Here is a 12,326-nt window from a genome sequence, read left to right as displayed (position 1 = left end):
GGTTTACTACAGGAATCACATGACAGGTGGCATTTTCTGGCCTTACCTTTGAAGAAAGGGATGTAATGATGCCTGAATGTAGATGTAGGGCTTGTGTGTTGGGACAAGGAGATGCAGCTGCTGGTACCAAAAGGCAGGGTACCAGCTGATAAGGCAACAGAGAGTAAATGAAGAGAAAGGGTTTAGTTCCTCTGGGTGGAACCCATGCAGCACAGCTAGTAGCAGTATGTTCTACAGCAGATAAAGGCAACCTTCCAGCTCTAGCTGTGGGGGAACTGTGTAGTTCTGCAGCAGCTGGAGAGTGGAATGTTGCTTCTTCTGAAGCACTGGAAACAATATGATCAGCAAAGGGTTCCTCCAATCAAAATACATGAGGGCATGCAGTATTTGCCAGGGCCTTCTTAGCAAATGGGCAGAGCAAAACCCCAACATACTGTAATGACTACGTTACAACAATGTGATATCTGATTAGTAACAAATGGCTTTTCCCCTACACCTTGCATAGTTCCATCTGTAAACCCAAATATATAACACATGACACATATGCACATGATGGAGAGTTCTGGTCTTTATTTTCATTTGTATACATATATGATTTACCTTGATACCACCTGTGTAATTTTGACTATGTGGAAATAATCATAACATAAACGTTTCCTATTGTTAATTCTTAGGAGCACTTCTTAGGCCCCTTAAAGGGGTGGTTCACATTTGAGTTAACTTTTAGTATGCTATAGAGTGGCCAATTCTAAGCAACTTTTCAATGTGTCTTCATTTTTTTTCTTTTACAGTTTTCTACTTGTAATATCCGGCTTTTAAATCAAAGGTTTACAGGTGGCATCTCCAAAGAGACACCCCTCTGAATATTGTTCTCTGTGTACCTTATTTAAGCAGTGAGCTGAGGTGGAATGCTTCCCTCTACGGTGAGGGTATTCGTTTATTACCTTTGCATAAATATAACCAACGGCATCACATAATCCAGTTATGATCTAGACAAGGTTTTTGAGCTCTCTACTGTATGTGTATCAGTAACAGAGATTGTATCAGGAGCGTAACATTCGTGCAGAGACAAAATGAATGAGGAGATTTAGGTGTTGGCAGATACAATCTAATAGCCGGCGGGGACTATGATTTATGTTTCGGCAGAGTTTTATGGAGTAGAGCATAAATGTAATAGTCAGACAACAATACCTAATACCAATAAGGTACTAAAAGGAGAAGTATAGTTAAGTGAAGTTAATCTTTTTTTTAAAACAGTAAACTTGTACCACTGCTCTATAAGTGAATGCAATATATATATACTGTATATATATATATATATAGCCTGCTGGCAACTACTACACTACAGCCTGACCAGATGTGAGCTGTTCGTTCAGCGCTTTAGTTTCGGCACAGCTGTTTCCTGTGGTTATCGGTGCAACGTTTGAGAGACTTTTATTGAGACTTTTATTATAAGGCTTAACCAACTGAAGACACAGAGCCACAAGATGGAACAGCCTCTTCCCAGCGGGTGTAGGCGCTCCAACATACTGGATAAGGGTTGCTAAGGGTGGACTCCTTAACAATGCCGCCAGGCCTGTGATGCCTGCCCAAACGCCACCTACTGCTAACTGCCAATCACTACACTACATCCTGGCCAGATGAGCGCTGTCCTTTCAGCGCAGAAGCTTCAGCACCGCTGTGTTCCCTGTGGATATCGGGTATCGTTTGAGAGCCTTTTCCTTGTGTGTGGATGCGCTCCAACAGACTGGTAATCATTAGTGATGGGCGAATTTATCCGCCAGCCGTGAATTCCCGCCGGCTAATAAATATGCGAAACTGCTGCGAAAATTCAACAGCCACAAAAAAAACGGAAGCCGGCGTCAAAAACGAGACGCCGGCGACATTTCGTGAATTTTTCGCTGTTTCGCAAATTTCGCTGCAAAGTTTTTGGTGAAGCGAAACACCCCAAATTCGCCCATCACTAGTAATCATCAGCGCATCCTTTATTCTTTGAAACTGAAAGAAACAAGGTTATCTCCTAACGCTGAGCGCTCTACATTGTGTTCATTTGGGACAGTTGGAACTGTGCGAATCAGGAGTAGGTCAACACTAGGAAATTAGTAACTTGTATATGTGCTCCGCTTATGCCTTTGTTGTTTTGGTTGCGTAGCAACGCTGGTTGGCGCCAAAACGGCGTTTTAAACACCCCCCTGGACACTATGCTCTGTTTCTTTCCCTTATGAAAGCTCCAAAATGGAGCTGAAACGTCGGATCAAATCAAACTTCCTTTGCATAATCTTTTTTGTCTGAAATTCCTTGGAGTGCTGTTACAGTGCATGAATATTGACCGATTTTATTCGACTAGCACCCAGGTTTACACTTTTGGCATATATATATATATATATATATATATATATATATATATATATATATATATTTCTTGGATGAGTATCCGCACTCCAAGGCAATGGATAAGTAGGGGTGCACGGTAATATTAGCATACAGCAAAAGTTTCCAGACCAGCACTCCCTTTTGGTGAAAATCAACAATCTTTTATTGTGACATGGTATCTTGTTCCAACGTTTCGATCCCAATAGGGATCTTTTTCAAGGAAGATATATATACTCCAAAAAATCCATTGTCTGTCTTTAAACCTTCTAGCTGCACCTGTGTATTTTCTAGGTGGGTTCAGACAGGTATTTAGTATTTTAGTATCAGCACCATCATTTCCATGACATACAGCAGGTAAGTGGTTAATCCTAACAGGGCTAATTTACCAAAGGTGCAAGTGCTAGAACTCCCTTGTGGCACTTATCCATGCAAGCCGAGCTATGACCCTAGCATATGTATTTCTCAGGGCAAGTGTAGAGTCTTTGCATCATGACTCTGGACTTTCTTAATGAAGACCAATATGATTTTTTGTGTCTGCCTAAACTTTCCATAGATCCCATCATTCTGCCTATACTTCCCATAGATCCCATCATTCTGCCTATACTTCCCATAGATCCCATCATTCTGCCTATACTTCCCATAGATCCTATCAATCTGCCTATACTTCCCATAGATCCTATCAATCTGCCTATACTTCCCATAGATCCCATCACTCTGCCTATACTTCCCATAGATCTCATCATTCTGCCTATACTTCCCATAGATCCCATCATTCTGCCTATACTTCCCATAGATCCCATCATTCTGCCTATACTTCCCATAGATCTCATCATTCTGCCTATACTAAGCATAGATCCCATCATTCTGCCTATAATTCCCATAGATCCCATCATTCTGCCTATACTTCCCATAGATCCTATCAATCTGCCTATACTTCCCATAGATCCCATCACTCTGCCTATACTTCCCATAGATCTCATCACTCTGCCTATACTTCCCATAGATCCCATCATTCTGCCTATACTTCCCATAGATCCCATCATTCTGCCTATACTAACCATAGATCCCATCATTCTGCCTATAATTCCCATAGATCCCATCATTCTGCCTATACTTCCCATAGATCCTATCAATCTGCCTATACTTCCCATAGATCCCATCACTCTGCCTATACTTCCCATAGATCTCATCATTCTGCCTATACTTCCCATAGATCCCATCATTCTGCCTATACTTCCCATAGATCTCATCATTCTGCCTATACTTCCCATAGATCCCATCATTCTGCCTATACTTCCCATAGATCCCATCATTCTGCCTATACTTCCCATAGATCCCATCATTCTGCCTATACTGCCCATAGATCCCATCATTCTGCCTATACTTCCCATAGATCCCATCATTCTGCCTATACTTCCCATAGATCCCATCATTCTGCCTATACTTCCCATAGATCTCATCATTCTGCCTATACTTCCAATAGATCCCATCATTCTGCCTGCACTTCCCATAGATCTCATCATTCTGCCTATATTTCCCATAGATCCCATAATTTTGCCTATACTTCCAATAGATCCCATCATTCTGCCTATACTTCCCATAGATCCCATCATTCTGCCTATACTTCCCATAGATCGCATCATTCCTAATGACATTATAAGTGCAGCCATAGACAGGCTAAAGGGAGAGCTATTCAACCAAGCATGGCTGGTGAATGATCATAAAACTGTACAATTAGGCCATCCACGTCAAAGACTTCTGCCTCAAATTAGTGGATTCTCTCCCTCCTCATCATCTGCCAATGGTACATTCATGTGACAAGACTCTGATCCCCACTGACCCCCCTGGTGCTCTACAGAACCAGATGGTCAAACAGACTGAAATCAGTCAAACTGCCCAACCCAAGTTGTGTATATATGGCCACAGTTATCATTTTGTGTGATAATCCTCTAATGCCCCCCAATGTTCCTAGAAGCCCCCCAAATGTCCATATGCTTAGGATGTTTCCCCAGGATACATAGATCGCTCACACTGGTTTGGCATGTGTTTTATAGACAAGGATTTGTGATGCATAAATCACATATAACCATGCAGAGACAGCAAGGAAACATAAATGATATGAAATACCTGTTCTGCTGTAATGCTGTGGAGAATGGGAGGTAGGGGTGTAACGACCATACCCCAAAGATCCAGTCGAGCTAGGGCTGGAAGCTCTGTACTGTTTAAGTGACCGATCATCTTGGTCTCCCTAATGACAACAAAGAAAATAATTCCACCTGCATTAGGTAATGAATTTATTTGATTTATTTATAAGTTTAAGTAGTATTTGATATACTCTGCATTCATTTATAGGCGTAGGAGCTGACTTGTTACTTGCCTGGAATGAGGGATTTCATATAGAATGCTATATGATTGTTATTTAGGTCTATGGAGAACAACTCAGTAACCAAGCAATATGGCAGCTTGTGTCTGTGGGAGGTAACTATGCTGTTACTATGTTATTATGTAAGATTCTCTCTTGGGGTGGGCACCAAAATGGAAAGTTAATATAAACAGCTTGAATTATATTTTGTCAGTAAGCTTTTAAAACAGTATCATCCAGCAATGGTCAAACAGAACCCCCTAATAAATACCCATTTTTTCAGAAGGTTGCCTCTTTGTGCCCGAAGGCTTTGCTCGGCAAAGCTAAGGAAAGCAATGGGTGCTGGAGCAACAAAAATGTCAGGGTAGAATAGGGAGAAATCAAAATAAAATCCATGACAGAAAAAAAAAAACTGCAACCCCCTAATGTTGAATTGTCAGGGATGCTGGGAGAAATAATTCAATGCAAAGAGGAAGGAAGGGCATCACTGGTGTGAATCGTAAATAAAATCAGTTGATACACAAATTAATGTTAATTTGGGTGAAAATCACAGAGAGAGGGTGACTGCACTCTATCTCTGCTTTTTGTCCAAGGTGCACAGGTAAAGGAGAACTAAAGCCTAACTAAAGAAGTAGCTAGAAATGTTGTACATTATGTTTTGTGCTTCTGTACCAGCCCAAGGCAACTACAGCCCTTTAGCAGTAAAGATCTGTGTCTCCAAAGATGCCCCAGTAGCTCCCCATCTTCTTTTCTGCTGATTCACTGCACATGCTCTGTGCTGCTCTCACTTACTGAGCTTAGGGACCCACTAATAATTAGTGATGACCCCTAAGCTTAGCTTCTCAACAGCTGCTCAGAGCCCACTGAGCATTTGAGTGTCACAGACACTTTCCAAGATGGTGACCCCCTGTGACAAGTTTGAAGTCCTGGATCATTGCTGCTATTGACAAGCTGAAACTTTAGGCTGGTTCAATAAGTTCAGAATATAAAACATGTCATTTTTAGCCATTTTCCTTTTTAGCGTTTAGTTCTCCTTTAAAAATATGTTCAGTTTTTGCAGGCAGGACCAGCACACTCAGCATAAGTAAAAAATATTTATTCACATACAATTTGTATTTGTATACATTTGTATGTGCAATGTATGGACACAAATCAGCATGTTTTTTTTTTTTTTTAAATTAATGTTTTATTCAGAATTCCAGAGTCATTGTGGCCAAGCTCTGAGTTGCTCCAATTATATTTGTGCCCAGTGCAACAAAATTAACAATATTGCGCCTGCCCATTTTCACAAATCTATGAATTTCAGCGTGGATTTAAAGGACCCTTTCCTTCTTCTGCCCTGAGGATGGGTCACTTGGCACAACAAGAAATACATCTTATGCTATATATGTATGTGTTTTTATGAATTTTATGTATCCAGTGTACTTCAATATGCAATAATGAACAACAGGCAAAGCTAATTACCTCTGTAGGTGTTGGAGAGAGCAACTGAGGTGACTGCAAACAGCAACACAAAATAAGAAATTAGTGACTGGAAACCATGCATGGCGTTAAATGATGGCTGTGGCATCTGGAATGGAAAGCAATTCAAATTAAAATGTATGAAATATTCAGTTTTTCAGTAAGCAAAGCCCTTGGGTTGGGGGTAAGTGCTCATTACAACACACAGGGGCTGAATGTACCAATGTATAGCACTGGCAATAAGCACCAGAGTAACGCAACTATGGACTCATAACTCTCATATACAGATAATGTATTCATGAATGGATGCTCAGCACGGCTTTCCTTACAACTAACGGGAATGCAGCAGGAAGGATAATGCAGATTTATGCGACAATCGGGTCTGCCTCAGGCTCCTCATTCATTTCTAAATACTGAAGGGACTGGAATGGTTGAGAGGACAGTAAACCTTAACACATTCCATCCATCTGCACCAAGGAGTTCCAGGGCTTTCTACTACCCTTCCACCTTAAAGAATAAAGATGTATGGTGGGTTTTTCCCAAAAATTCAAAAAACAAAAGTGTATTAAAAGCATACAGTCTTTTAATAGGACAAAAAAGTGGCCTAATGCGTTTGGTGCCTGTTGGGGCACTTACTTATAGGCTGCCCTTCCACCCCTTCTTAATTCCCCAACAACATTACACCTGAATTATTATATATCAATATTTTGGTTTTCTTTAATCTGTGGAATCGGTTTAAAGATATTTAGTATGGTTAGAATCCATCTGTTTATAGCTCTCTGACTGTATCTATATCAGGGAGTATTAGTGCTCAAAGGTAGGATTTAAATATTCCACCGCTGTGTGATAGACCCTTGTAGTTGTGACCCTTGTAGTTCGGTGAGCACGAGGAAGAAACGCTGCAGGCTGTTTTTCACATCCTACAGACAAAAAAAAGACTGTGCCATATTCCATAGGGGATAGTCCCAAAAGGACGGAGGATAGATATGCTTCTTTACATGACATGCAATGTGAGTTCATTTTAATACTTGTTTTTATAAATAAAAAAAAGTTTTACACTATTGCTGCTACATATCATTCAACAGTTATACCAGAAGGAGGGCTGAAATAAGCGATGCATTTACATGCAAGTTGAAAAGTTGTGTTTGTGAGTACTCACCTAAAAATCCTTAAGGAAAGGTGAACAACCCCCCTTTTTTCTAGAATAATTAAGGTGGTGTGAGAACTGCAATGTTGCTTATCACCTATCAGTCATACAAGGTAAGCAAGCTCTTGACCTATTATTACACATACGTGATAAAAGCAATAAAGATAGCTGCACTGGCTGCTCCTCATCCTCATCAGTTGTACCGCTATTCGATGACCCTCCAGATCATGTTGCCGGCTTGGCTGCACTCCCACTGCATGGAATACTTGAACAACGAAGAGAAGAAACCATATCACCAGTGTCTTCATATAATCATAGTTTATTCATTCAACTGTTAAAATCATTGCCACGCAACTAGGCTGAGTGCCTGGCACATTTTGGGCCCATGCTTTTATGAAGATCCTGGTGGTGTGGCTCTTTCTCTTCATTGTTCTATTATTATAAATACAGCACTTGGAGTCTGGACACCCCTGGTACAAATCTAACAGCTATTTTATAATATAATAAGGCAGCAGTACTGACTCTAATTCTAGAAGCCAAATGCAAATGCCCTTTCAGTCCTAACCTAACATCCCTTCTAGCAGATCCTAAGGCCAGCCCCACAGTTCAAACTTTGAAAATTTTCTCCCTGGGGTCATCGATGCACTTTAAGAATTGGTTCCATAACAGTAATTTGCTCTGCTTTGAAAAGAACTTCAAAAGTAAGTAAGAGTTTTAGCTGGACAAAGAGAATACAATCAGTCCAAAGCAGTATTTTTTTTTCAACATTTGTAGTATGTTAGGTAAGAAGACACCGGCTCATGTCCTGTGATCTGTACAGCTTGTTGTGCGCTTTCTTCTGTTTGTGCTTTGTAAAGGCTGAGCTCAGGAAAGACTTGTGTGGTTTGCAGATCCAGTTGCAGGTTATTAAAATTTACTAAGGGCAAAATCAGAGACAAGGCAGCAAAAATTCTCATGTTTCTATCTATTGGAGCCAAACAATGGCATACTGTTGCAGAATGTAAATCCGCAAAGATTGCTAGGTAAGGGAATCTCTAGAGAGACAAGAATGGCCTCCAGCCACAAATTGTTACTTTCACATTGCTAATTTGTTAAAGGGCAGGAATCGCTTTGAAATGCGCTCCAGTGATGCTCTGTGTGCTATATAAATCCTCTTCCCCAGGCTACAGAGCAGAGGGTCACAATATAATATTCATCTCATACAAACTGTGCCATCTGCGTGGGGCAAATCGTTGCACAATTGTTTAATATTCAATACGGTTCTTAGATAAAACAGATAAAGCCCATACAACCCTTCCCCCCATCGGATTTCTGTATTTGCAAAATGAAGTCTTCCCAGATCAACCCTAACTGGCCTTCGGACAACAAGTTTTATCACATTTAGTTTCTCATAAAAACATTATGTATAAGGGCATTACATGAACTAAACTATTCTCCATAGAATATTCTATTTTTGAGCACTAGCAGTGCTTGTATTGCTTATTTAAGAAAGCAATCTCTGAATTGTTCTTCCCTCTCATTCGTACTACAAAAACACTAACAGATTTGTGTCCTACCACTGAAACAAACATCCAAACGCTACTATTCTTCATTACATTTCAAAGATCTAATCTAAAGTCCTACTGTTCCTCTCTCAGATCCTTCAAAATAAAGAAGTAAACCCAAAAGGTCCACCCAACATTGTCTCTAAATTCCCCTCCCATTACACTTTTATCATGGCATCTTTTATTTTTTATTAAAGGGGAACTATCGCAAAAATGAAAATGTAATTTATGATTCGGCATACTGAAATAAGAAACTTTCTAAATACAATCAATTACATATTCTGTAATGTTTCTCAAATAATCAAGTTTATGTTCACTATCCATCTCTAAGCATCTGTTTCTCTTCATTCTGTCTTCATGCAGGAGTTGGGTGTCAGATATTTATTGACAGTTAGATCCAATATATCTTATAGGGGGGCTCCTTTTGCCTAGAAGATGTATTAGAGCTCACTCTATAAAAAACACCAGACATCAGGTCTCTCTACATGCAGAATTTGTGCAAAAGGCAGTTATTTTGTTAGATTGTGTTTGTACTGCGATTAGTTATTTGAGTGAGCTCTAATACATCGGCTAGGAAAGGAGCCCCCCTATAAGATATATTGGATCTAACTGTCAATGAATATCTGACACCCAATTGCTGCAAGAAGACAGAATGAAGAGAAACAGATGATGAGAGAGGCATAATGAAGATAAAACTTGATTATTAATTATTAATAGAATATATTTAGAAAACTTGATGAAGCTTATACATAATTTTCATTTTCACCATAGTTCCCCTTTAAGGAGGCCAAGGCTTTTCAAAGACTGTATTGCCATTGGGTAAAGTAAGTAAAAGAGTTTAAGCTTACTAAATAATCCTAAATAAAAATAAAAGCTAACCCAGAAACTGGGCTTACGTGTATATGACCTTCTCCACAATGGTTTATAAAAATATCTGTAGAAGTTATTGGGTGACCACTCACTAGCAAAGGGCACTTAGTAATAGATGTAGAGCGGTTGCCTATAATTATGGACAGGGTCGTTTGAAACGCGTCAGACCTACATGGTGCTGTCAAACAGATGTGTAGTACCATATTGGTCAGTAAAGTCACAAACACTACACCAATAGTAGATAAACTGCTGGTGGGATGGAATGTTCAACAACTACTAAAGCTATGATACTTTTCTAGACAGTCAAGGTACCATCTGTAACCCAGATACATACTAGCAGTCCTCGCTCCTGTATGATCTGAACACTAGATACACCCTGGATTCTGACAAATGTAGTTGAATTCTTTCGGGATGCACCGAATCCACTATTTGGGATTCGCCTTGGTGAAAAATTCGGCCAAATACCGAACCGAATCCAAATCCTAATTTACATATGCAAATTATGATTCGGTTTGGGTTCGGCCAGGCACAAGGATTCGGCCGAATCCGAAAATCAAATGGTAAAAATATTATTATATGGATAAGTGTGGGTTAACAAAATGAAGATGATGGGGGGGGGGGTTACATGATACATGGCGGTTTGTAGTGGGAGTAAAATCAAACGAAACAGAAGCACAGCCCAGGGCTGGTATGAATTAGGAGACTGTGCCATGCACTTAAATATGGCTGAATGAATATTTTTTAATAAAAGCGGCATTGTTTTCTAAAACAACAATGAGGGGAAAGGCACACAGTATCTCACAACCCACAATAACACTTTATCTCTGTTAAAAAATGAATCATTCATGGGTTAGATTCAATTTTATGGAAAAGAAAACCCTCTGTTTCCAGTACCTCCCCATAACTATGTCTGTCATCTGCAGAGTAACTGATATATGGAGAGTAGGTGATCATATCAGGACGGTCAATATTATAGATGGCTTTATTTTTAGGCAGGGCCGCCAAATCCTTGTAGTCAAGAATTTCATCCCCGAGTTTGGCCTGGAGAAGAGAGGGAATAAAGGGGTGAAAGACAGGCAAGAGAAAAGGAACAGATCAAAGCACAAAGAGACAGGACAAAGAGCAATATAATAAGCACAAAATACAGCATGAAAACCTTACAGAAGCACAGATAAGAGCAGGGATACTATATATGGGGTTCATGCTGTTGCAAACAATTATTCCTAACAACAGCTCCAAGAGGATTCTGGGAGCTGTAGTTCTGAACAGCAGAAGACCACACATTTAGAATCCCTGAATTTCGTACAGAAGTAAAGGTAGTGAGAATATACAGAATGTTGGACAGGATGTGGGAAGAATAACGGAGGATAAAACACCTTTTGGTGAAGGGGGCCAACCACCCTCAGATTTTTTTGGCTAATTACTGAGCACTGTCTTAAACCCTGCACTGATAGGTTGATTAGCAAGCCTAATTATTTGAAATAGCATAGTTAATCCTTGTACAGTGACAGTAGCCATGCTGGAAAGATTGGGCATTATTTGTAGCTTGTATAACAAGAAAGGTATTGTATTAAGGCAATGCAGCATTTCCTGTAAAGTATGGATAGTGAAGGAAGTAGTGATGGGCAATTTTGCGAAATTCGCGAAACGGCGAAAAATTCACAAAACGCCTCCGGCATCTAGTTTTTGATGCCGGCTTCCATTTTTTCCGTTTCACAAATTTATTCGCCGGTGGCGATTTGTCCAAATTCGCTGCAAATTCGCGCCTGCCTAATAAATTCGCCCATTACTAGAAGGAAGTCATCTGAATCACTTCCACAAGTTAGTCTTTGCCCCAACCAATATGTGGATTGGTATTTTGCCTGATGGATCCAGTCACCTCAATATGAATTGCAAGTCCCAGGTTACAGCACAGTTTGTTGAAGGGGAAAAGTAAATTATTAATAGGTTAAAACATCTCAAGATGTTTCTTCATGCTAGGAAAATCAGTTTATCAAACTACTTGTCTCCTTTTCCCACCATTGTTATGTGATCGTTTAAGCCCTAGGAGGCTTATCAGAGGAAAGATCTGCTTGTTTGGCAACCTTGCTAACTGAGAGGATCTTATAGTGTAGAGGCCAGTTTAAATCTTGTATCTTTCCAACAATAATCTGGGGAGAAACCAATTTTGCTTCAATATGCAGCTATAAAATCTCATGTACACAAGGGTCAGCTGCCTAACTGAGCATAGTATGGATCCTAAACTGAACTAAACTAAATACAGTCCTGATCATACCTGGCATATCTTGATCTAATTCAGTGTATGCAATGTTTGTTGTGAGCGGTTTTAGGGAATATGATAACAGAATATAGCTACTTTGTCACAGGCAAATAACTAAAGTACTGGCACTGTTACAGGTAAAGACTTGGTAAATACTACCCAGCCCTGGCACCTTAAAGGGATACTGTCATGGGAAAAAAAATGTTTTTCAAAATGAATCAGTTAATGGTGCTGCTCCAGCAGAATTCTGCACTGAAATCCATTTCTCAAAAGAGCAAACAGATTTTTTTATATTCAATTTTGAAATCT

The 12,326-nt window shown here is 39.8% G+C and overlaps 1 protein-coding gene across 13 annotated transcripts in view; it reads right to left on the bottom strand.

Annotated features, from left to right (window-relative positions):
- ablim2.L (actin binding LIM protein family member 2 L homeolog) overlaps positions 1-12,326 on the bottom strand; it is a 128,134-nt gene that overhangs the window by 33,713 nt on the left and 82,095 nt on the right. For 4 of the 13 annotated variants that reach the window (XM_041581538.1, XM_041581551.1, XM_041581533.1 and 1 more), the window contains exons 10-13: positions 10,652-10,798; positions 6,200-6,232; positions 4,501-4,621; positions 47-145 (exon numbers count right to left, since the gene is read on the bottom strand). In XM_041581538.1, coding sequence (XP_041437472.1) covers positions 47-145; positions 4,501-4,621; positions 6,200-6,232; positions 10,652-10,798 — 400 coding nt within the window. 13 annotated transcript variants of the gene reach the window in all.

Source organism: Xenopus laevis, chromosome 1L (genome assembly GCF_017654675.1).
Source record: "Xenopus laevis strain J_2021 chromosome 1L, Xenopus_laevis_v10.1, whole genome shotgun sequence".
Taxonomy (NCBI): Eukaryota; Metazoa; Chordata; class Amphibia; order Anura; family Pipidae; genus Xenopus; species Xenopus laevis.
This window is presented reverse-complemented; position numbering and strand designations above follow the sequence as displayed.